Genomic DNA, 26,850 nt, shown 5'->3' with positions numbered 1-26,850 from the left:
TGAAGTGGGTTGGCAGAAAACTTGTGTGTTGGGCTAAACATCCTGTTTCTGTGGTATTAAATTCCATTTAATTGCACTAACAAGATTAGGCTTTTTTTGACTTCATGAGTTATTTAGAGTAAGATAGCTCTTGTTCATTTATCTAATGGATTTTCAGGTGTACATGTAAGTTTTTTAATGATTGACTGGAAAATCGTTGTTTAAACCAAAGATGATCAATGTAGTTTAGTCCTAATATTTCAAGATGGGGACATGAACAGTTTCAGTTGACAGCATCTTTGGACTTCATTGTGGGCATCAACATTAATCCACTAGTAATCTATATTCTGTTTTTGTTCTTAGATAAATAGTCACAAACAGGATCTATTTTTCAGCTCCACTTTGTCTAAATTGTGATGTGATTTTCTCTTGTCTTCCTGGCGCAGCGATAATTGTTTCAGTTGATGATGCTGTGCTTTTTGCTCTCTTGGGAAATTGCCAGCTTTCCATTCACTGTCTAGTCTTACAATCAACATCTTATGCTTCATTCACTGGCACTTTAACTTATTTTAATTTTAAGAAGTGTCAATAAGATTAATTGGTTGCTGTACCAATGAATAATTCCTGCAGTCAGCTGGAGACAGCAATTCAGTCATTCCTGTTGAAGTAGGAGAAAATTTGCCTGTTGTCTCTGATAAATTTTGGCATCAAGTTTATCAGCACTGTAATTCATTAAACAGTGTTTGCAATCTGACCTAACAATCATCTTTGCAAAGGATTGATTTATATAGAGAATGTGCCATTGATTGATTAAAATTACTGAATTAAAGCAGCAATCAAGCAGGGTTGTAGAGTTGGGGATTATACAGATAGAAAGGATGAGGCAATTGAAGGATTTGAAAACAAACTGACAATCTTCCTCTTTTCTTGGGGAAGTGTTGATGTTTCTCTTTTTCCTCAAGTCCATGGTGTCTGCTTTCTCACAGCTGAAATAAGTTTAAAGGAATTTGGCATATCTGGTGCATGGTGTCTAAATTTTTCATGGTGTAGTTCATGATATGATGCAATACAGAAAGGGCTTATTTGGCCTTTCATGATTGTTCTGGCCCTTTTATCCAATTAGTCCAATTTCCCCGTGCTTTGTTCATGGGCTTGCATTTTTTTCCTTTCCAATATTCATCCAGTTTCCTTAAAGTTATTTTTGAATTTGTTCCCACCATTTCTTCAGGCAATACATTCCAGATCAGAACAACTTGTTCCTTAAAAAGTGTTTCTTCATGTCAATGTCCTCTCCTTATCTTTTAATAGACTGGTAATTGTCAGAGGTTATTTTATAGAATAGACTTTTGTTTTCCTGCAGCTCAGAGAATGAATCTATCATTTTCACATGCCCCAGAATAACACTGTATATTTACACCAAAACTAGCAAGGAAGGTAAATAGTTAATTTTCAATGAGAAGTAGAAAATAGCGAACAGTTATGATAACTGGTACTTTCACTTCCTTACCATATAGTATATTACTTTTATTAAGTGTCATCATGGAAGGTAGTTGTCAGTAAAGTTATTCATAAATTGTGAATTTAAAAAATGTTAAATTGGCAGGGAAGCAGATCTCTATGTTCTTGGTAGATCTAGCCAACAGTCTCTTGAACATCAACTCTGATCTCTAGGGCAGATTATAAGAGGTATCTGCCCTTATTTAGCAAATCCATCTGAATGAAGAAACCAGGATTTGATCATTACATTTTTCAAATACTCAATCTATGACCATATGAGAACAGTGGTTTTAACTGCTGAGAAGCCAGTGAAGATGAGCAAGAGTAGAGATAGCCAGGGAGCAAGGCTTGTTGTGGGATAGGGCTAGATAGCTTTGGCGCTTGTGCTGAACTAGCAACGTGTAGTGGAGTATGGTTGGCGAGCAAGAAGTTTGGAGAAGTAGCTGTTGAAGGTGACTTACAGTGTGAGTGAGTGATTCACCAGTACTGGAAAGAACAGGAGTGGGTGAAGCTTCAAAGTTAGTAATAGGCAGTCTTCGCAAATACTAGATGGAATTGTCACTAATTGTGGCAGGTGGGGCAGAAAGTTTGGTAAGAATCAAAAAGTCAGTTTCCCAACATCAAGAAATTCAAGAACCTTGTTCTCCCATCTTCCATGGTTGTTTAATGGTGGGTCAACTTGCCTGTTGATGAACATTGAAAATCCATTTTGCATCTTATGCTTACTCATTACCAAGCCAACAGATTGGAAACTCGATCTCTCTCTGTCCCCAAATGTGGAGTGCACCTAGAGTGGGAGACATTCAGGACTTACTGGCACCCAATGTTGCTTTCCCCATTCTTGAACACTGCTCCTGGGTGTCAGAAAACATCAATGCAGGAAATGGAATTTGTGGGGAGGGGTGGAAGGCATAGGGCTGAAGACATGAAGGAGCAGGTGGAAGGTTGCAAGGGGGGGAGAAGAGTGTTTTATAGGTTGGGGCTTGTAGAGTCAACAGTGGAGTCCTGGGAGGAGAACTTAAGAGTATTGATGATATGAGGAAAATGGGATATGTAGAGTGGGAGAGTCTAGTTGTGTCTTTGGCAGATGTAGTTCTCATCAGGATAGACAATGGGAGTGTGGGCAGTGTCCGACTAGGCATGGGCATAATAACAGATGAAGGCTCCAAGGAGTGGGAAAGGATGTGGAGGTTCGTCATAGTGTCCAGGGTGATTTGTGGGGGTGGTGTTGGTTCAAGAGTTGGAGAGGAGAGTAAAGATTACACTGGATGGGTCTTTGGTGATGGTGAAAGCGAGTGGATTTGGTGGGAGACGTGCATGATCTCTGCGGCAGGGCAGCTCATCAACAAGACCGTGTCCCCTTTTGTCCAACGGCAATATGCCAAGGTGGGAGTAGGGTCTTGGGTGAGTGGAGCTTAAGGTCAGCACAACTGGCCAAATAAAGGAGCACACTAATAATGGTGCGAGGGAGATGTAGCCATTTGAAATCTTTAATATGGTGAAGACCACAGCATTTGGGCCAGAAGCTTCTCATAACCACAAGATCTCAGCAATTTTCTGAGCCTCTGGAAGCCTCTTCCTCAAAAGGTGGTGGAAGCAGCATCTCAACATTCTCAGAGCAGACATAGATTCTTGACAAGCAAGGGGGCGAAAGATTATTGGGGCTGGGCAGGAATGTGGAGATGAGGTTAAAATCTGATCAACTATGATCTCATTGAATTGTGGAGCAAGCTTAAAAGGATGCGTGGTGTACTTTGTTCTTAGAACATGTATGTTTACACATAAATAGGAATGGATAACAAAAATGTTAGTTCAGCCACATCTCAATACAAAAGTGCCAGTGTCCTATCTGTTGATCATGCATTACATTCCTGTGGACTCTAAGTCTTAGACTTAGTAAAATGTGACGAGGACATGAGGCTACAAACGAGTTTAGATAAGTTAAGTGAACGGCAAAGACCTGACAACTGAAGTGTGTGGAAGTTTCTCTTACTCTAACAGAACAGTAAGACTATTCATCTGTTTCCTGCGCTGCAGGGCTGTCTTCCATCCCTTTGGTGCTGACCATCTTTGCAATCCCCCAGAAGGGAAGGACTCCTGCTCCCATCCCTTGGAAAACGAATGCCCTGCTTGTCCCTGACTGCTTGGAGACTCTCTAAGAGACATCTCTAAACAGTGGGGCCTTCTCGTAGACAATATTTGCTGGAATCCATAAGAATTAGCACAGTGACTGGCTGTCCAGGTACTTAAATATGGTGCTCGGTCATGGATACCAGGAAAGGCAAATTTCTTTCTAACAGAAGTCACTCCAACTTCCTGCAGTGATGAGCACTGCTGATTCAGTGTAGGGACCTGGGTTCAATTCCTGGTTTGTACAGAGTCTGCACGTTCTCTCCCTGTGTGCAAGGGTTTCCTCTGGGTGCTCCGGTGTCCTCCGGGAGCTCCAGTTTCCTCCCAAAGTTCAAAAGATGTTTAGGTGCAATGGTCATGCTAAATTCTCCCTCAGTGTACCCGAACAGGCACCAGAGTGTGGTGACTAGGGGATTTGCACAGTAAATTTGTGGTGTTAATCTAAGCCTACTTGTGACACTAATAAACTTAAAATGAAGAGTAATACAAAGCAGCTCAGTTTGCCTTTCCCTGTGGGGAAAACTACAAGGGTGTTTCTCATCTGCACCCCTTTTTGTTTGCCCAGTTTCCATTATGAGTAAGAGTGAGCCATGGAGGAAATTGCGGTTGTGCTTACCTCCATAAGAAAGCTGTTTGCAACCCTTGATTTCGTCCCGCATGTACGCTGAGATTTTCCTTGGGCTCTCCTCTGCCCTGACTCATTCTGGTTGCAAGGATAAGTATAGACTGAGATGATCAAATACTTCACGTGATGCCCTGCTGTCGAGACTGGAACAGTGGAGGAATGTTGTGGAACACAAGTAATGATTAAGAATAGAGTTGCAATGTTAATTGCAAAAACGTTCTGCAATTTTGTTTGATCCTTCAGACGTCAGGTGCATGTTCAGACATTTAATCGGTGGATTAGCATTTGCAATAGAAGAAATTCTATAATTCCCACAAGTAGCAGGTTTAGCGAGGTTAAATGTTAATTTTTCAAGCGACTGTTTCAAGATTTTACTTACAATCACATATTTATGAAAAATACTTTTCGTACTTTGTGTGCCTGAGTGCTGCCCCAGGTTTAACTTAAAAATAAGTATTTGATGTGTTAGATCTTTGTCAACTTCTAATTCTAAGATTTAATTTGTAGAAAGGATTTCACAAATAACAGTAATACATCAAAACGTGCAATAGTGGCAGTATGATTCAGTTACTGCGTTAATTGCATTTCCTGCAATAACTGTCTTTTTTTTTGTACATAACTGTTTGTTATCATAGCTGATGTTGTGGTGAATGGTTGTTACCTGAGGGCAACTGATCTATCCTCAGTGGAAGATTGAAGGTGACAATGACATAGGGCCAAGTTCATTTGAAGTCTCTCAGCCACTGTTGTCACCTGTTTTCTCCTTATCTAAATTCATGTGATAGTCCTGTCAAATGTCTGAGTGCTTTTTAACTGAAGTGAGAGGATGACCTGCCTTTTTTCTCAAGGTGTGGAGATGCTGGCGTTGGATTGGGGTAAACACAGTAAGAAATCTCATAACACCAGGTTAAAGTCCAACCAATTTATTTGATAGTAAACTCACAAGCTTTCAAGGTTTCCCCTTTCATCAGGTGAATGGAGAGTTCTGGCCTCAGACAGAGCATATAACAGTTTACAGAGATTTAACCTAAATCTTTAACCTATGCCTAATGCTCTTTCCACTCACATTGTCTCCATCTTTAAGACTTGAATAGCAGGTTAGTTGTAAAGACGTGCATTCTCATCAGTATGCTGTAAACTGTGTGTGCTGTTATATGCACTGTCTGAGGCCAGAACTCGCCATTTACCTGACGAAGGGGCAAACCCCAAAGCTTGTGAGTTTACTATCAAATAAATTGGTTGGGCTTTAACCTGGTGTTGAGACTTTTTTTTCTCAACGCAGCATTTAAATTGAACTAAATTGCTTTCTTCATGCATATATAGGAAGTAGCACAGTGGTTAGCACTGCTGCCTCACAGCACCAAGGACCCAGATTCAATTCCGGCCTCGTCACTGAATTTTGCACGCGCGCACACACACCCCCCATCCCCGCCCCTTCACAGTCCAAAGATGTGCGCGTTAAGTTAATTGGCCATATTAACTTAACTCTAGTGTCAGGGGGATTAACTGGATAAATGTGTGGGATTACAGGAATAGGACCTGGGTGGTATGTGGTCAGTGCAGACGTGATCGGCTGAATGGCCTCTGCTGTACTGTAGTGACTGATTTGTTCAGCTTCTTTAACAATGGTATTGGTCAGTCAAATAGCAGCAACAGCAGTCAAATGGCAGATGAAAGGCTTTCACTGTTTGACAGAGGTTCTTGGAAAACTCAGGGTTAAGTCTTTCAGATCAATTGGAAAACAAACTAATATGTAAAGGATTTAAAATATATTCTTGTCAGTAAAGCTTCTGTTGCTGAATTTGCATTCTTTAAAACAGTCTTTATCTTGTTAGGTTTAAAGCCTCTGGTAAGATGCTTCTTGAGTCCATGTTGGTATTTCAGTTTAAGGTTAAAGTTTATTTATTAGTGTCACAAATAGACTTACATTAGATGAAGTTACTGTGAAAATCCCCTACTCGCCACACTCCAGCACCTGTTCAGGTACACTGAGGGAGAATTTAGCTTGGCCAAAGCACCTAACCAGTCATTCAGACTGTGGGAGCACCCAGAGGAAACCCACACAGACACAGAATGAACATACAGATTCCATGCATTCAGTCATCCAAGCCAGGAATCAAACTCAGTTGCCTAGTGCAGTGAGGCAGCAGTGCTAACCACTGTGCTGTCCAGTTTTCCAAGCAAGGGATTTCCAGATGTAGTCGGTAAAGCATATCGAGGACAGCGATGGCTTTACTGTAAAAAGAACAGAGAATGCTGGAAAACCCCAACAGGCCTGGCAGCACATGTAGGGAGAGAAAACACGGTTAACTTTTCAAGTCCATTTGGCATCTATAGTATTTAGCTTATTTTAAGTTGTCTCAGGCAATATATTTACATAGTCAAACAAAGCAAACACTCAATACAGTCTTAGATAGTCATCCATAGTCTGAAAAACCAGCATCAACACAAGTTAAACATGAATTAACAGGGAAACTATAGTTGGTAATTAGCTATAAATTGTACATTAAATGGCATCTGCAACTGAAAAAACCTTGCAAATTGGCATGGCATTCCACTTGTATGTCGTCACTTCAGTCACAAAATCTTTCAAAATTCTACCTTAAGAGGATTTACAGCCCCTCCAGAATTTATTGTGATCCCTGGCAGGCAACAGTGCCCCACCAACCACTGGGATCAGCAGTGACTAACTTGGATGGCTGTGTCTTTTCATATGGTTCAATAAGTTTGTCGTCTCAGGTTTGGTTTCTATTTTCATATATATCTATATATATGTGGGCATACCTGTGTCACTCTTTGCCTCATCTGTACTTTTGTGGATGGCCATCATGAAAAATTCCTGAAATTTTTTTTGCGCCAAACAAATACCATAATTCTGTGTATTACAGGAATGTAAATTGATTCAGATATCAATTTATTTGAATGCAATAATTGTAAAATGTTAACAGTAGCTTAAAAATTGTGTATTTTATCAGAAACAGGTAATTGTTATAGTTGACCACTTTTATTTCTGCAATTACTGTATCATCCATTATGGAGAGGCATTTTGACTCCAGTGCTGCCTTTCTATAATTCTGAGGATTCTAGTGTTTGAAAATCTGTGTGAATTCAGTAAGGCTTTTTCATCACAGAAATTTAGGTTGCAAAACTTCAAAGTAATTATGTGAAGTTAAATTACAAGGGTAGTAATAAAAAAATTGTTGTTAAATGCAAATGAGTTGTTCAAGAATAATTACATGTTGCGTTTTTATTCCTTTTGCAGTACCTTCTCCAAGTAAGCTCAGACATCCTACTACACCATCTCCATTGGCCCTCCGACAGCCACTGAAAGCAATGGCCAATCCAGGGCCTGTTTCCACAAATTCTGCATCTAACCACAATAGTTCTGCATCAGGGCCCTCTGTTCAGTCTCTCAGTTCTCCAAGTCACACTGCTGCAAGTGGCATCAATCCTAACAAAGGACAAGTTGCAGGGAGTCGGAGTGGCTTGCCGCGACCTAGTGCCTCTACTGGAGGGGGGATACCAGTGCCTCGGAGTAAGCTTGCACAGCCTGTCAGAAGGTAAGAGTTTTAACAGTCGAATTCTTCACTTGCATGAAATCGAATCGCTAGGAATGTTAAGAACTATTTCAAAAGGCAATCTGGAAACCAAATGGACATAATTTCAGGTACAATAATTGAATTAATTTTCCTTTTCTGTCACTTTTTTTTGCCAAGCTTGGAAAAGTAAAGGCTTTGGATGCTGTAGAAAGAATTCTCTGCCATTTGGGATTTTTTCTTGATCTATTTTGTTTGATATGTTTATTGACAATTTTCTTAAACTTACATAGCAAACAAACACATACAGTACTTGTGTGTACATTCCAATGCATCTGGCTCCCCATGGCCAGGGGACAAGTCTCTGGTACCCCGACATCCACCCCGCCCAAGCACCATCTGATTGCACCAGTAATGACGGTAATAATATAAAAACGAAAAAGCAGAGGAATGCTGCTGAAGAACCAACTGAACACCTAAACAGCCCAGCCTATAAACTAGCGAGCAGAGAAAAGAGAGAGAGAGACAGCGTAGGAGACAGAAGAGTGAGAGGGAAAAGAGAAAAGTTCTCGTGTTGGTCCCCACACCTCGGCAGGGTGGGCGGGTGTACTCAGGTGAAGGGCTAGGGTGCCTCCACCAATGGGGGAAGGGAGGTTTCTGTGGGGACCTGGGGCCATCATGTATCTACTCACCCAACTCCAACTGCAGTGTCCCAACATGCACTATAAATGGTTGCTAGGTCCTATAAGATCTGGCAGTGGATCCATGTAGCGTGCACCTCATCCCCTGCAGCTTAATGGTACCTAACATCTCCTTCATCCACTGAGTGCGTCGGACGTGCATCTGACTTCCACCTAAACAGGATTAGCCATTTTGCTGGGAGTGTAGAGAAAGCTACAGAATCCACTTGGAATTTCAGCAGCAGCGGATTTGAAGGCACGGCCTCAAACAGGGCAGCCTGGGACGGGATGCATTTATGTCCCAATTTAGTGTTGCCACAATCGTCTCAAGTATCAACATCCAGTAGTTATATAGTGATGGGCAAGCCCAGAACACATGTAAGAAGGTGGCGGGAGCTTGCCAGCACCGTTAACAAATGGGGCTTGTATCTGAGTACATTCTAGAGTCTAATCCTTGTTAGATATGTTTTATGAAGGAATTTACATTGCATCACACCCAGCTTGGCACATATTGAGGAGGTGCATACTCGATGCAGCACCATGTCCCATTCCCCCTCCAAAAACCCCTCTCCCAGATCTTGTTCCCATAAAGATTTAACCACAGAGTTTTGTTAGGACAGATTTTGAAAATAAAGAACAGAAATTATACCACGCATCGTAATAGAAGACACTAAAAAGATATCAATGGAGGCACGAGGTGGGAGTGTTGGAAATTGAGAGTCGGCCCTATGCACAAAGTCTTGAATTTGCAAATATCTGAAAAAGTGCATTGCTAGTAAAGCAAACTTATCCACCGCCTGCCGGAATGACGCAAACACTGTCCACATACAAGTCCCGAAATGTTCTGATCCTGTGCTTGATCCATATGTTGAAGGCACCATCCAAAACAAACAGAGGAAAAAAATGGTTAGCTGGTAGTGGGAAGGCCAGCGACAGGCTTGAAACTCAGTGGTGTGTAAATCGTGTCCAAATTCTGAGTTAACTTGACAATTACTAGTGGTGTACGCAGGAAAAAGTCAATGTAGTCAAGGCGAATACTGAGATACAGGCTGTTAGACTAGACGGGATTGAGGTACATAAGGAGGTGTTAGCAATTCTTGAGAGTATAGAACATAGAACATTACAGCGCAGAACAGGCCCTTCGGCCCACGATGTTGCGCCGACCAGTTACAAAACAATGACCCACTAACCTAAACCAATCCCTTTTCGTCCATAAACCTATCCACGGATCTCTTAAACGCCCCCAAACTAGGTGCATTTACAACTGCAGCAGGCAGGGCATTCCAATCCCTCACCACCCTCTGGGTAAAGAACCTACCCCTGACATCAGTCCTATAACTACCCCCCCTTAATTTAAAGCCATGCCCCCTCGTGCTAGCATTCTCCATCCGAGGAAAAAGGCTATCACTATCCACCCTATCTAAACCTTTAATCATCTTATATGTTTCAATAAGATCCCCTCTTAGCCGCCTTCTTTCCAGCAAAAACAACCCCAAATCCCTCAGCCTCTCCTCATAGGACCTCCCCTCCATACCAGGCAACATCCTGGTAAACCTCCTCTGCACCCTCTCCAAAGCCTCCACATCCTTCCTGTAATGTGGGGACCAGAACTGCACACAGTACTCCAAGTGCGGCCGCACCAGAGTTGTGTACAGTTGCAACATAACGCTGCGACTCCTAAATTCAATCCCCCTACCAATAAACGCCAAGACACCGTATGCCTTCTTAACAACCTTATCTACTTGATTCCCAACTTTCAGGGATCTATGTACGCATACACCTAGATCCCTCTGCTCATCCACACTATTCAAAGTCCTCCCGTTAGCCCTATACTCGACACATCTGTTATTCCTACCAAAGTGAATTACCTCACACTTCTCCGCATTAAACTCCATCCGCCACCTCTCGGCCCAGCTCTGCAACCTGTCTAAGTCTTCCTGCAAACTATGACACCCTTCCTCACTATCTACCACACCACCGACTTTGGTGTCATCAGCAAATTTACTAATCCACCCAACTATACCCTCATCCAGATCATTAATAAAAATTACAAACAGCAGTGGCCCCAAAACAGATCCCTGAGGCACACCACTTGTAACCGAACTCCATGATGAATATTTACCATCAACCACCACCCTCTGTCTCCTATCCGCTAGCCAATTCCTGATCCAATTCCCTAGATCTCCCCCAATCCCATACATCTGCATTTTCTGCAGAAGCCTACCATGGTGAACCTTATCAAACACCTTACTAAAATCCATATACACCACGTCCACTGCCTTACCCCCATCCACCTCTTTGGTCACTTTCTCAAAAAACTCAATAAGGTTAGTAAGGCACGACCTACCCGCCACAAAACCATGCTGACTATCTCCAATCAATTCATTACTCTCCAAATAACTATAAATCCTATCCCTAATAATTTTTTCTAAGACCTTGCCCACAACAGAAGTGAGACTCACCGGTCTATAATTCCCGGGGAAGTCTCTGTTCCCCTTCTTAAACAATGGGACAACATTCGCTAACCTCCAATCTTCCGGTACTATACCAGAGGCCAACGACGACCTGAAGATCAGAGCCAGAGGCTCTGCAATCACTTCTCTTGCCTCCCAGAGAATCCTGGGGTAAATCCCATCCGGACCAGGGGACTTATCTATTTTCAGACCCTCCAGAATATCCAGCACATCCTCCTTATCAACTGTAACACTGTCAATTCTACTCCCCTGCAACCCAGTGTTCTCCTCAGCTATATCCATGTCCCCCTGCGTGAACACCGAAGAGAAATATTGGTTCAATGCCTCTCCAATCTCCTCCGGTTCCACACATAACTTCCCTCTGCTGTCTATAACTGGCCCTAATCTTGCCCTAACCAACCTTCTGTTCTTGACATACCTATAGAACGCCTTAGGATTCTCCTTAACCCTATCAGCCAAAGTCTTCTCATGTCCTCTTTTAGCCCTTCTTAGCTCACTCTTCAACTCCCTCCTAGCCAATCTAAAGTTTTCTAGTGCACTACCCGAGCCCTCACGTCTCATCCAAACATAAGCCTCCTTTTTCCTTTTAACCAATGAATCAACTTTTTTGGTGCACCACGGTTCCCTAGCCCTACCAATTCCTCCTTGCCTGACAGGGACATACCTATCACGGACTCGCAGTAGCTGCTCCTTGAAAAAACTCCACATTTCGGACGTTCCCAGTCCCTGTAATCTCCTAGTCCAACCTATGCTTCCTAATTCTCTCCTAATAGCCTCATAATTACCCTTCCCCCAGCTAAAACCACTGGCCCGAGGTTCATGCCTATCCCTTTCCATCACTAAGGTGAACGTAACTGAATTGTGGTCACTATCACCAAAATGCACACTAACTTCCAAGTCTAGCACCTGGTCTGGCTCATTTCCCAGCACCAAATCCAATGTAGCCTCACCTCTAGTTGGCCTATCTACATACTGAGTCAAAAAACCTTCCTGCACGCTTTGTACAAAAACTGACCCCTCTAACGAGCTAGAGCTATAACAATTCCAATCAATATTAGTAAAGGTAAAATCCCCCATAACAATTACCCTATTACTTTCACTCCTAACCAGGATCGTCTCCGCAATCCTTTCCTCAACCTCTCTAGAACTTTTAGGAGGTCTATAAAAGACTCCCAACAGGGTGACCTCTCCACTCCTATTTCTAATCTCCGCCCATACTACCTCAACAGACAAGTCCTCATCAAACTATGAAAATGGATAAGTCCCCTGGGCCGGATGGATTCTCTGGGAGGCTAGGGAGGAGATTGCAGAGCCTTTGGCTTTGATCTTCATGTCACCATTGGTGACAAGTATACTGCCAGAAGACTGGAGGATAGCAAATGTTGTCCCATTGTTCAAGAAGGGGAGTAGAGACCATCCTGGGAATTGTAGACCAGTGAGCCTTACTTCTGTTGTGGGCAAAGTTTTGGAAAGAATTATAAGAGATAGGATTTATAATCATCTAGAGAGAAATAAATTGATTGGGGATAGTCAACATGGTTTTGTGAAGGGTAGGTCGTGCCTCACACACCTTAATGAGTTCTTTGAGGAGGTGACCAAAGAGGTAGATAAGGGTAACGCAATTGACGTGGTGTATGTGGATTTTAGCAAAGTGTTTGATAAGGTTCCCCACGGTAGGCTACTGCAGAAAATACGGATGCATGGGATTGAGGGTGATTTAGCGGTTTGGATCAGGAATTGGCTAGCTGATAGAAGACAGAGGGTGGTGGTTGATGGGAAATATTCAACCTGGAGTTCAGTTACTAGTGGTGTACTGCAGGGATCTGTTTTGGGGCCACTGCTGTTTGTCATTTTTATAAATGACCTAGATGAGGGTGTAGAAGGATGGGTTAGTAAATTTGTGGATGACACTAAAGTCGGAGGAGTTGTAGACAGTGAAGGTGAATGTTACAGTTTGCAGAGGGACATAGATAAGATGCAGAGCTGGGCTGAGAGGTGGCAAATGGAGTTTAATGCGGAAAAGTGTGAGGTGATTCACTTTAGTAAGAGTAACAGGAGTACAGAATATAGGGCTAATGGAAGGACTCTTGGTAGTGTCGACGAGCAGAGATCTCAATGTACATGTGCATAGATCCCTGAAGGTTGGCACCCAGGTTGATAAGGTTGTTAAGAAGATGTACAGTGTGTTAGCTTTTATTGGTAGAGGGATTGAATTTCAGAGCCGTGACATCATGTTGCAGCTGTACAAAGTACAGCGGCCGCACTTGGAGTATTGCGTACAGTTCTGGTCGCTGCATTATAAGAAAGATGTGGAAGCACTGGAAAGGGTGCTGAGGTGGTTTACCAGGATGTTGCCTGGTATGGTGGGAAGGTCTTATGAGGAAAGGCTGAGGAACTTGAGGTTGTTTTCGTTAGAGAGAAGAAGGTTAAGAGGTGACCTAACTGAGGCATTCAAGATGATCAGAGGATTAGATAGGGTGGACAGTGAGAGCCTTTTTCCTCGGATGGTGATGGCTAACACGAAGGGACATAGCTTTAAATTGAGGGGTGATAAATATAGAGCGGATGTTAGAGGTAGGTTCTTCACTTAGAGGGTAGTAAGGGCGTGGAATGCCCTGCCTGCAGCAGTTGTGGACTCACCAACTTTAAGGGCGTTCAAATGGTCAGTGGATAGGCATATGGATAACGTTGGAGTAGTTTAAGTTAGAGGGTCATTAGATTTGTTCCACTGGTCGGCGCAACATCAAGGGCCGAAGGGCCTGTACTGCGCTGTAATGTTCTATGTTCTAAGAGGGAGAAGGGAAAATTTACCAGGGAACGTATCAAGGCAGCCAAGGAAGATGGAGCACAGGAGGAGGATTCTAACTGCAGCCAATAAGGAATCTTCTGTTGTCTCTCTCTCTCTCTATACCAACACACTACCGCTCTCATATTGGCTGCCCAATAATAGAAAATTGGGCAATCCCATTTAGGGCTTGGCAAGACTGTCCTCTGCATTCTTGGGTTTTTCCTATTCCAGCCAAAGCTTGAAATGAGCCAATCACGTTCTTTAAAAAAAAAGGATTTGGGGATGACTGTTCTGATGCACTGAAAGAGATATAAAAACTTAGGTAGTATTGATATGGCCTACTAATGATATCGGGACGATGGACCAATGTTTGAGGTCCTGTTCCATCTGCCTCATGAGTAGAGCAAAGTTAGCTCCAAAGAGCCCACTTTGAGAGCACAAAATAAATTTGCTAGTCACTTGCACTCCCAAGTAAGTAAACTGCCTGGTGACAATCTTGAAAGGTAGGGTGTGGAGCAGGAGGCTTCAAGCAGCTGCAAGTTAAGGTTGTATACCAAAATACAATCAAACATGTCTAGTATAGGTAAGACTTTGGGAATTGAGTTGGACAGTTCACCAACATGCAATAGTAGGTTGTCCATATACAATGATACTCTCCACCACTTGATTCCCTCCTGGCCAATCCCCCCACACACGCGCGTGCCCCCCCCCCCCCCCGCTCATTTGTTATTGTGAAAAGCCACAGCAAGAGGTTCAATAGCAATGACAAAAAACGGGGGAGAGGGGACATCCTTGCTTACAGCCTGGGAGAGGGGGCATTGTTGCCTAGAGCCCGGAACAAAGAGGAAAAAAGCTGAATGCTCATTGTCTGGACTGAGACTAGGGGGGCGAAGTACAGTATTTTGATCCAGGAGATGAGCTTTGGGCCGAACCCGAACCTCCCGAGAGCATAAAATAAATAATCCCATTCCACCCGTTCAAACACTTATTCAGCGTCCAGCAAGATTAACATCTCTGGTAACTTGGGGGTGGCAGGCACATACATAATGTTAAACAGCTGCTGAATATTCGATTACATGTATCTATTTTTAATTAACCCTGATCAGGCGAGATGATAGAGGGCAGAATGTCCTCCAAGCGAATGGCCAGAATATTAGAGATCAGTTTGAGATCCACATTCAGCAATGCGATCTTTCCATAAGAGCTGCAGATTTGCAGGTCCTTATTCTTTTTATGAATAAGCAAAATTGTCACTTGCCTCAAAGTCTGTGGGAGAGAGCGATTCTCGTGATTCATTGATCATGCGCAGTAGCAGGGGAGCCAACCTATCCATAAATTTTTTTTGTAGAATTCAATGGGGTACCTATCTGGTCTTGGACATTTCCCACTCGACATTGTTCTGGCCGCCCTAACACTTTCTTCAACGTCAGTTGGTTTCTCCAGTGCCAAGACCTCGCCCCTGTCCACCCTGAAGAGATTCAGTGCCCCAAAGAACTCCTGAAAGCCCATCTCATTAGCGATAGACTCTTATGTTCTTATGTTCTTATGAGCAGTAAAGGGTTGAATAAAAATCCCTAAACAGTGCATTTATTCACTGTGGATCAGTAGAGACCCCATTCGGAGTCTGCATTTGTGGTATTAGACTTTTGGTGGCACAGCTGATGAGCTCGTAGCTTTCTTGCCTTGTCCCCATGCTCATAGTATGTATACTTAGATTGGAACAGCATCTTTTCCGCTTGACATGAGGACAAGATCTCAAACTCCACCTTCAGTAGTAAACTCGTATACCTCTGGGGAAGGGTCCACAGCGTCAACTTGTGCGATACGCCACAGTAATTCTGATAACCTACCTCTCTGCTTCGCCTTGTGCGCTGAATAAGATATGATCTGGCCCCTTAAATAAGCCTTCAATGTTTCCCATAAAGTAGCTGCTGAGATTTCCAGAGCATATACACTCTAAGAAATCATCGATCTGGGTTAACAGAAATCTAACAAATTCAACATCAGAGAGCAGGCAAGTATTAAATTGCCAAGGCGTACAGGGGCCCATCCTCCTCCCCACTATCCTGTCCATTGTCAAGGGAGCACGGTCTGAGATTACAATAGTTTTGTAGGAACACGAGCGCATAGCTGGAAACCATGTATTATCTATCAAAATGTAATCTATACGTGAATACGTTCAGTGGACAGGTGAAAAAAGTAATAGTGGCGTTAAGAAACCTCCATGGGTTTGTCACAGCATGTTCCGTGAGAAATGACTTAATAATTTCTGCCAACTTGGAAGATACTGCAGTCCTGGGGGAGCAGCAATCCAGGGCAGGATTCAAGCAACAGTTGAAATCTCTGCCCAGTACCAACTGATGTGAATTCAAATCTGGAAGAAGTGTGAAAAACGACTGAAAAAGTTTTTACAGGCCCAGTTTGGGACATACACGTTGGCTAACACCAAGGTCGTCCCATATAGTTTACCCGTGACAATGACATATCGGCCATTTGAGTCAGAAATGACATTGGCTATTGCCATGTCTCTGCCTCCACCCCACCCCCCACACACAAACCCCGTATGCAAAGTTGAGTGAAAGCATTGACACCCCTCCTTCTCGCCTAAAATAGTCCACAGGCCTGAAATGGATCTCTTGGAGAAATGCAATTTGGGTATCCAGTTGTCGAAGATGTTGAAATATCTTACCACGCTTAACCGGATGATCTAATACCCTGACATTCCAGCTAGTGAACTTGATGGCTCGAGGTCGGAGCATAACGGCCTCCTCGCCAGCATCCCACATACACCATACCTCAGGCCCCCCCACCAGCCACGGGGGACCAACCCCAAGAAAGAGAGGGTGGACTTGAGTGGCTAAACCACATCCACAGAGAAAAAAAGATATAGCAAAGACACAAAAGCACCCTCACAGACAAAACCCACAGTGTCCCCCTCCCCCTGCACATGCCCTTCCAAATAGGGCACCTGTGCCTCCAACACCACCTTATTGTGGCACCTTCACAGCACTCCGCATGGGACACTATCTCCAACTCCATTCCCACCGTGGTCACAGGTTCTGTAACCTGAAAAGGTCTGTAGAAATACCAAATACTTAACCTCATAGCCAAAAGTCTCCACAAATTTCATCGCTGCCGCTGGATCTGTGAACTTGTGCTCTGTCCCGTTGTTGAGAGTAATCCTCAAGCAGGCTGGAAAGCAAAGCCCAAACCTGACCCCAGCACAGTCACACACAAGCTGTTTGACATAAGCAAAGTCTGCCCTTTTCCTTGCCACCGCCAGGGTAAAATCTGGAAATATCTACAGCTTATTTTCCTGGTAGCTCAGAGTGGAGCGTGTGCTGCTTGCATTCTGTCTCATGTTGAAGTGAAATGTACTCGTGCAATAATGGGCCAAAGAGCTTTTCCCAGTGTGGGCTTTGCCTGTAACACTGCGCGAATCAGAAACACCTCATCCTCAAGTTCCAGCACATTCTTCAATAGCTGGGTGACACAATCTGTGATATTTGGCCCTCTATTCCCTCCAGAAGCCCTACTTCTTTGGCATCCTTCTATCTCATCACATTTCTCCCTTAGGGACTTGGCCTGAGATGTCAAACAAGTAACTGGGCCCTTCAGCTCGGAGATGGTGTTTCCACTAAATGCTCTGAGTCCTCAAGCTTCTTCAAGTGGTTTTCATGGGCGACAGTGATACCTTGGAGAGATGTAACAGATGATCGAGCACCTCTCTCAGCTCACCTATCTTGGCCTGCAACTCAGTGGCCCACCGGCTCAAATTACTGTCCAATCTTTGCATGGCCACCGTAATAGTTTCCCCTGTCCTTTCGCACAGCATGCTCTGTTCAGGGATCCCTCCAGGAGAGGTTGGTGGGAACCCCCCGCCCCTGTGGTCCCACTCTTCGATTTTGGTTTACCTCCTACCATTTTGTCAGTGCCAGCGCCCATTTCCTCCAGCTTGGAACACTATTTCTCAGTCCACACATCAAGCTGTCTCACTGTTCAATTTACCAGAGTTCTTAAGTGGGTTGCTTTTCACCTTACTTCATCTTTAACTAGGCAAACAGAAGCAGCAAAGTGTTCCCAGCCAAGCTGCAAGTTGCAACTTTTCTCCCTCACTTTAATTCACCCATGGTTGGGTTAAAAAAGAAACAACAGGTTGATCTGACAATTGCAGTTTTTATGACACAGGAGTTCTCCCCTGGGCTGCCCCCACCCTAAACCAATTCACACTTCACTGAGTGAAAAAACTACAAGAAGGCCCCAGACTGAACTGCAAGTCCCAACATGCACTTCATTCAGCTTTAGCTGCCAAAAAGCAATCCAAAAGTAGAAATAGCAGCTTGCAATTTGCAGCAGGACCTCAGTGGCTCCTGCTTCTCACTTTAATTCATTCTTTCTTGGGTGAAAAAAGAAGTTTGCAGAGCTGCAATCCACAGCCCCTCCCCTGCTGAGCACACGCAAGGAATCTAACCTTTACCAGCTAGACTTCTGAAGTTCTCCCTTTGCAACTGTCCTCGTATGTTTAAAGCTTGTTTGATGTATATTAACCTCTTTCCAGACCTCAACAAGCAGCTGGATTTCAAGAAGAATCTTGCCACCTGTGGATCATGCTTCCCCTCACACTGGCGCCATCTTTGATTCCCCTTAATCTATTTTTTGGAGTGAATTTTCTGATAGATGCGTCCTATCAACTATCTGGCTTCTTTGAAATTAGCAAGTTGTGAGCAGTTTGAGAATTTACCCTTGTATTTTAATTGGCAGAATGTGCATTGGAGCCACACAGGTCAAAAGTTTCCCAGTTCAAGTCTAACAAGGTAACTAGGCTCATGAGCGCAGCTGAGTGACGATAGTTCGTTCCTGTGCCCTTGGTCTAAAGAGTGGAAAATTAGGCATGCTTCTGGCTCTTGTTTCTGATTTCTGTTCAAAAGACATGCACAGTTATCTAGTCTTGGTTATGTAGTATGATTATAATAATATCGTTCCAAAAAAAGGTAGCAAATCTGTGAAATTCACCAGAAGATAAGGGTCAAAACTGCTTACACTTCAAAGAATCGACTTGCATTGCACTAGAGGAGGCAAGGTTTGAACTTGGATTCCAAGACTACAATGTATAACTCATTGATCCACACTTTACCTTGCCTTTTTAAAATAACATTTTATTCACTCAGTGAACATTTCATTGAAAATTGCATTGTGGAAAGCCCCTGGTCTCTTATTACAAAAATGATATCGAGTTACAAAGATGATACGAGAATTGAGGTTATAAATATCAGGAAAGACTGAATTGAATTTGCTCCTTTTTCGTAAAAAGAGCAGGCTGAGGTGTGGCCTAAAAAAGGTCTTTTAAAATTAAGAAGTAGTTTGATAGACATGAGGATGTTTCTGTTTGTGAGGAATTCAAATCTAGGGGTCATAATTTCGAAGAAAATCACTAAATCCAACAAGAAATTCAGGAGAAATGTCCTTGCCCAGAAGCTAAGAATGTGGAATTTTATAGCACCAGGAATACTTGAGACAAATAGATGCATTTAGATGAAATGAGATTAGTTCATGAGAGTGAAAAGAATAAAAAGATACACTTGATAGCGTTAGATTAAGTACTGGAAGGAAGATTGCGTGGAGCATAAATGGTTGCCTAGATAGACTGAGCTCAGCAACCTGATTCTGTGTTGCAAATGCTGTGTAAAAAGCGTTGTCATAATTTGCTGCAAAATGGCACCTGCCATTGGTTCAATCTTGTCCTTGAATGTTCAGCTTTTAAATTTTTTGTTGATGGTGAGATTTCAATAAAAATCTGAAATTATAGTCCATTGTCAGTTATCATAAGAACTGATCTTGTTCACTAATGCCCTTTGGGGAAGGAGGTCTGACATCCTTATTTGGTCTGAACTGTGTGACTCCAGACCCACAGTAGTTGATTCTTAAACTCCCTCAGGGATAGGCAATAAAGCTTGGCCCTGCTAGTGAGGCCTGCACGCATGAATGAAAAAAATACAAACTTAACAATACAAAAACTGGAAAGCTCAAATTAGAGTGGGTAAATTCAAGTCAAATAGGGAAGAGAAAGTGAAAGATTGAGTAAAGGGACAGACAGAATGGAGAAGTTTATTTTCTGATTTTACTTTAAAATTGCCCACAATTTAATCTATGAAATGAGATTGTGCTAATAGGTTAAGATTTCCTACCAAAGATTAATTCATTAAACGGACATGTGGTAAGTTCCATCATGTCTACCGTGGAAGTATAGATATTCAATGCGGTCCAGCGGCGAGTCAGTTGACACAATGCGAATTTCACTGAAACCCTCTCAATATCCTTTGGATTTCCAAATGTATTCACGCAACTGGCCTTGTTTGAAGTTGCTATAGTAGTGTCCCAGAATTACAGCAAGCACAATTAGGTTTACTATTACTATGACAGAAAATTATCAGCTCTGGTTAGTACATGCGAACCCTATAACTCCCATAGACAGCAATATAATGAATGCCTTGAATGTTAAATGTGATCCGTAACATTTGCACTTCTGTAGTGAGAGCATTGTACAACATGCCCTGATTCCTCTGGTCCTAAAAACCATACTTTTATATATACTCAGCATATCACTTTTGGAGAGCCGGTGCAAACTCAATGTGCTGAACGACCTCTTTCTACACTGTAGGGATTCTATGGTTCTAGGTTCAGACCCCATATAACAGATGAGATCAAAGGGCACCTGTGAAGAAATAGCACCCATGTTGCAGTTATGTGCGGGGTGGGGGAGGGGGGGTGTCGAACATCCATAGTTCAACCAATGGCTGCATTCCTCAACGTGCCATTTTAAGTATCATAGTCACACCGAATGGAATTGGTAGATGGTTGACAGAGAAAAAAAACCTTCCCAAAGAATGGAAATATGCACGCTGCCCACTTGATATTTTGTGTGATCGTGTCAACAAATCATGGGATAAAAGAAATTTTTGCGTTAAGAGCTTCCATCCCACTGAGGTGGCTTCAGGCCAATGCACACACAACAACCTGCTCTGCCAACTCTGTTCACATTTTGACAATTGTGACAAATTCCGCCACGACAGTCTAACATTCTAAACAATCGGCATCCTAGATAAAACAACCCACAACATTATTTTTAAAAGAAGACAATTCACTCTTTTCTCCCAATATTAATTGATCCTTTAAACTGATAGGATATGGTTGGTCCAAGGAAGAACTATCTAAGTACCAAATTTTGTTGAAATTTCTCCCTTAATTTTTGGGATTGTTGTTCACAAACAGACTAATAGGGGCAAAAGCATTACCTCTTCCCATCTGAAGTTGCAGAAATATTTATGGCAAACCACAGCGATTTAATCTGATGGTATCAGCAGCCATACATTGATTTTTAAATTAGTGCAGAAATTCAACTTCCATATGAAGGCCCACAATCTTGTGTTGATTTGCCCAATTTTTGAGTGCCCACTGTCAATAAGAATAACCTAGGAGAAGCTGTATCCTCATTTTCTGTGTGAAGTTATTTAGCTTTGAACAGATGTTGCTAATAATGTAGATTTAATAAAATATCACCAAATTTCATGATGTCATCCATTAGTTTCTAAACATATACATTTGCCATTCAATAAGAATTTATAAATTAACATTCAGGAAGGTTCACAGCAGATCTCAAAAGATCAGGCAATTTATATTTTTCTTATGTTGGTTTGTTTTAGAATTTTGCAGCCCTAGAGATTTGGCAAAAGGCTTTTCTTAGCTGTGGTTATAATATGAGATTAATATCTATTTGTATGAGGGACTTGGCCTATAAATTTGACAAGCATGGATTTAAATTTAATATATGGCTAACGGAATTTAGATATTCCTGTTTTACAATGTCCAGAGCCTCCTACAACTCTTTACATCAAAGTGACTATTCAATGAAGGTTTAAGTTATGCCCACCAGCCACTTCATACATAATGTTTATGATGCAAATGTAAGGTGTTGATCTGAATGTTTAGTATCAGCTTTGTTTTCCCGTTATTTATTATGTAAATTATATGACAGAATTAAATGATTTAACTGTTACATTGCAGTCAAAGTACAATAAGTGTGTTGTCAAGTGTATTAATTTCTCTTCTTATAACTTGACTTCCAGGTCATTGCCAACTCCGAAGACTTATGGCAGCATTAGAGATGAAAGCTGGAAAGATGGTTGCTATTGAACTGATTACGTAAGAGTCTGAAGCTTGCTCCGCTACTATTCCTGAAACAAAAGGACTTTTTGCTTAAAGACTGTTCAGAGAGATTTAGTAGGATTTGAGAAAATCCAGTTCTCTGCCATAAATCAGCACAAATTGGTGGAGATCATGGAGTAGCACTTTATTGACATTAAACATCAGACTTTTTCATACATGTACAATCAGTTTTTCCATGACTGTCCATTGTTTTAATGCTTATGAGCAATTTGTCGTCATTCAAAGAAAGTCTGGACACAATCCCAAAAATGCCAAAGAAAAAGCTTGCAACAACCATTGGTAGGGGGAAATGGATAACTAACATTGTTGAGACTTTAGAATAGTCGATAAAAGACTAATTGTGGAATCCTGTTTTGTACAAATCAGATATTGTACCAGTTACGAATTTGATGTTCTGGAAGTAAAGCAGGGCACAATTCCATTATCATATGCAGATAGCGTCACAACAGTACACAGCCCACTGCAGTCTGATTTATTTCAGGACATAAAGGAAAAGAATCCTAAGTGTTACAGTTCTGAATACAGTGATTGACATACAAGACAAATAACACATTTTTCTAATTTTATTTGTGAAACTTTGGGGAAGGGGATGGAGAACGTTATTTTAATTTGTTACAATTTATTTTAACATCCAACAATAATATCACGCTGAAATGTTAGCTTCACAATTTTTTGCTCACTTAAAGTTAATATTGCACCAATGAGTTTTCATTGTAAAAGCTGAAATGTATTGTGGGCAAGTTAATGTAATTTTTGATGCTCTGCGGGTGATCTCTGGAGTTGTGACCTGTTGTACTTTATAACTGACAGAAAATTTAGTAAGAAAAGACGATTTGTAACTTGAATGGTGCTTTGTGCAGATAAAATACATGTGGATAAATGGCTTAAGTTGAAAGTTGAGTGTATATTGTAAGTGAGACACTTTGTTTAACTTCTGCCCACATCAAGAAAAAATATTGGTAGGGAAACCTTCAGTATCTGTTTTTTTTTGCAGTTGACAATTGTTGTTTAATTGCCAAAGGGCTTAGTGTCAAGTGTGTTTTACACAATTGCTTTTGTCAAATTGTACAGCACTGGCTCAGGAAAGAGTGGCTTTAATGTGCAGCCAAGTTTTCAGCATGCAGCGCATTAATAGGACATGTCTGTTTTGGTAACTTATTTCCTTAAAAGGTAGGCAGTGAAAACTTGGTCCATTCAAGTTGTAATCCGATCACACCACAGTGCTTAAAAAATAATGCAACATAGTTCTATCTATGCACTCATATCCTGTTATACAAACACAGTTGCTTGGAGCTGTTCAATAAATACTGCAGCCTGGTAGGTACTATATTCAGTAATTACAGTGTTCAACGACATCACTACACTTGTGTATATTATGAAAGATTGAGTTTACATTTAAGTATACTTTGATACTACAGGAGTAGTATGTTTTAAGTTTATTTTGCAGGTGATGCCATCAAATAGCTTGAATTGACATTCACGTTAATCATAGGCTAATTGTTCAAAAAAAAAAGTATTTTTGGATTTGTTTACAGGAAGTATTCCTTGCCTTTCCAGATGCCCTTAATATTCATGGAGCCAATAACAAATGGTGTGTTAGGAAGAGGTGGTCAGTGAAAGAATGTGGTAAATATGAAAGTTATGAGTGAGTAGACAGTGAATGAATGAGACGATGTGGGAAGAAGGATGAATAGGATGACTGAGTGAATAATGGAGAGATGGGCATGGGTTACAGATGATTGGGTTTGCAGTTAGTGTGGAGTGAACATGTGATACCATGTGAACAAATAGTGGGTGAGTTGAATGTTGATTTTTACACATTTGTTTATCAACCTAAATGGCAAACTGAAGTAAAGTTGTCACATCATCTCAGTTCTACAAGTTGGATAGATCTGAAAATCTCTAGACTTGAGAACATAGTCATGTGTTGAGGGGAAAGAACTTGTAATCCTGCACAACAGCTGTTTACTGTCAATATATTTTAAATATATACGTATGAAACTACTTTGCCCTGTGTTAAGTAATTTCCTAAATGAGGGAAATATATTTATTATATACTTTCCGAATTGCCTTTTACTATCTAAAAAGTAGTCCAGCGAATGGGCACTGTAGTTCTTACAATTAAGCATTTGGTTTCATTACAAATTATATTATTTTGAAATGCATGTTGAGGTAAATGGTCTTTTCAAAAGTTGGAGTTTGGATTAGTCCTTTCCACAGGAGGGATGTTATGTTTGAAAACTTAATGTAGAATGAAGGCTGGAAAAATCTTCTGAGCAGCATCTTGTGGGAGTGGTGATGTAACCACAAACCCATTCCAAGTTGTGGAACTTCCTTCAGAAATTGCTATGAACGTTGACAGTGCACAATAGTGGGATTCTTTTGTTTTTAATGGAAAACTTTGTTTTAATACATTATACATACACAAGTATACACTTGCACACTGCAGTACCATGAGACACAATTGGACAAAAATAAAACCTTATGGTAATTTTAAGAATAAATTAATCAGTAAAATTAAAGGCATGTTATCCCACAATGATTTAGTTTGGAAGAACTAATCACAAATTTGACACACAAACAACATTGAACTAAAATTCTGTGGGCAAAATAAACTTGCTTTCACCTGAAGTGTGGAATTCTTAATTTTATATATAAAAAATAGTGCCTATAATTTAAACTCATTTTTGAGATTATTATTTTGTTTGTTGAATGTGGGTTATTTTTGTGCCAATAGCTTGGAGTAGATAATACTCATATGTAAATAAATGGTCATCTATTGCTTTCAATATTTAATTTTTTGCTCTGCTATGTAACTTTTGTAATGTTAATGAACTTGTTTTAAAAAAAATGCAAAAATCATCTTGTTTGGGGGAAAAATAAACAGTTCTTGACATTGGAAAACAATTTCACATTGTATTATTGAAATCTATTCCTATGGAACAAAGGAGGGTTTCTGACCAACTGATTTGTAACTCTTCTTATACATTCTGGCATTCTATCAACAATGAAAAAGGAAAATAACAACTGGTGAATATCGTCTTGATCAGAACCATTGTAAATTGTACATTTGCTTAAATTATCTTAATGAAAACTAAGTTGTTCTGTTGCTCTGTGATTTAATGCAATTGCTATATTGAAATGTAACTTCTGCCTCTGGGGCTTGTAAGATCTGATTTTAATGCCAAGTATTGTTCAGGTCAGGGAGGGTTGGAGTAGTTTAAAAGATGAAACTATTTTCTTTCATTTAAAACAGCTGGATGATCTGTCTATATCATTATTTATGCTGATAGTCACTGGAAGTGACTGGTAGATTCTTTCATTACCTCTTGAAATCTGTAACTAAAAATCCAACTACACCATAAAGTAAGATGATGAGGAAGTGAAAGAATTGGATAGTGTCAGGAATGACATCCTAACCTTGGGAAAGTAAAAGCCATCTTGATTTATTATTCCTCCTTTGCTTACAGAAATCTAATGTTCCCTTACACATTTTGACTAAACTCCATTTTTTCTAAAATTACAAATAAGTTAATCCTGGAAATGTTGATCACTAAGATCTTTGCAACTTCCTCTCTCAACTCCCAACTTCGTCTTCAAACACAGAAGGGAGTATCTAACTGAACCTGGATCATGGAGCGTTGAGTTCCTTCATTCTGAAACCCAGAGTGCTGGCGAATCGAGTAAAGAGGACTGTAGACAGGGCTTTAAACTAATTTGGGGGGGGAGGGTGCGAGGGTAGGTGACGTTACGAGGTCTAAAGTTAAGGATAGGGTACAGGTAAGGGAAGAGGCCGAGGATGTCCCAATAATAGAGGGAGTAGGGGGTGTGAGTATGGTTGGTGGCGTTACGGCAAATAGGGTCCAGGTGAAGGCTGGGATGAAAGCGCTTTATCTGAATGCACGAAGCATTCGGAATAAAGTGGATGAGCTGGTGGCGCAGATCGACACAAATGGATACGATCTGGTGGCCATTACAGAGACGTGGCTGCAAGGTGACAGGGACTGGGAGCTGAATGTACAGGGCTATCAAGTGTTTAGGAAGGATAGGCAGGAGGGAAAAGAGGGGGGGCGTAGCTCTGCTGATTAAGGATAGCAGCAAGGTGGTAGCAAGGGATGATATTGGAGCCAAGGAGCAGAAAGTGGAATCGTTGTGGGTGGAGATTAGGAACAGCAAAGGGAGGAAGACGCTGGTGGGTGTCGTCTATAGGCCCCCAAATAATGATCTGGAGGTGGGGCAGGCTGTTAACGCGCAAATAAGTGCGGCGTGCAGGAATGGGATGGCCGTAGTTATGGGGGATTTCAATCTGCATATTGATTGGTCGACCCATGTTGGACACGGTGGGCTCGAGGAGGAGTTCTTGGAATGCTGCCGGGATAGTTTCCTGGAACAGTGCATGTTGGAGCTGACGAGGGAGAGAGCTATCTTGGATCTCGTGCTATGTAATGAGGCGGGTAGAATTAGGGACCTTGCGGTGAAGGATTCTCTTGGGGAGAGTGATCATTGTATGGTGGAGTTTCTGGTGCAGATGGAGGAGGAGAAAGTGGGTTCCCAGACACACGTACTTTGTTTGAATAGAGAGGAGTACGGTAGGATGAGAGAAGAATTGGCGAATGTTGACTGGGGGAGCGCGTTGGAGGGAGGGTCTGCTGAGGAGCAGTGGAGGATCTTTAAGGAGATCTTTCTTGGTGCTCAGCGGAAATTTATTCCGATGGTAAAAAAGGACAGTAGGAGGAGAGGTAATAAGCCGTGGATAACGAAGGAGGTGAAGGAAAGTGTTAAATTAAAAGCGGAGGAATTTAGAGTAGCTAAGAGTAGTGGGCGAGAAGAGGATTGGGAGAGGTTTAAATGTCAACAAAGATTGACAAAGAAGTTGATAAAGAAGGGTAGGAGAAACTATGAAGCTGGGCTAGCGCTT

General features: G+C 41.7%; 1 protein-coding gene across 1 annotated transcript in view; it reads left to right on the top strand.

The window, feature by feature from the left end:
* slain2 (SLAIN motif family, member 2) overlaps positions 1–24,833 on the top strand; it is a 54,018-nt gene extending 29,185 nt beyond the window's left edge. The window contains exons 7-8 of the mRNA XM_080187787.1: positions 7,494–7,791; positions 21,833–24,833. Coding sequence (XP_080043913.1) covers positions 7,494–7,791; positions 21,833–21,899 — 365 coding nt within the window. The 3' untranslated portion in view covers positions 21,900–24,833. The remainder of the gene's footprint in view (positions 1–7,493; positions 7,792–21,832) is intronic.
* The last annotated feature ends 2,017 nt before the right edge of the window (positions 24,834–26,850 follow it).

Source organism: Carcharhinus amblyrhynchos, chromosome 1 (assembly GCF_965287045.1).
Source record: "Carcharhinus amblyrhynchos chromosome 1, sCarAmb.v2.hapA, whole genome shotgun sequence".
NCBI classification, from domain to species: domain Eukaryota; kingdom Metazoa; phylum Chordata; class Chondrichthyes; order Carcharhiniformes; family Carcharhinidae; genus Carcharhinus; species Carcharhinus amblyrhynchos.
The sequence above is the reverse complement of the archived record's forward strand: the minus strand, read 5'-3'. Positions and strand labels throughout refer to the sequence as shown.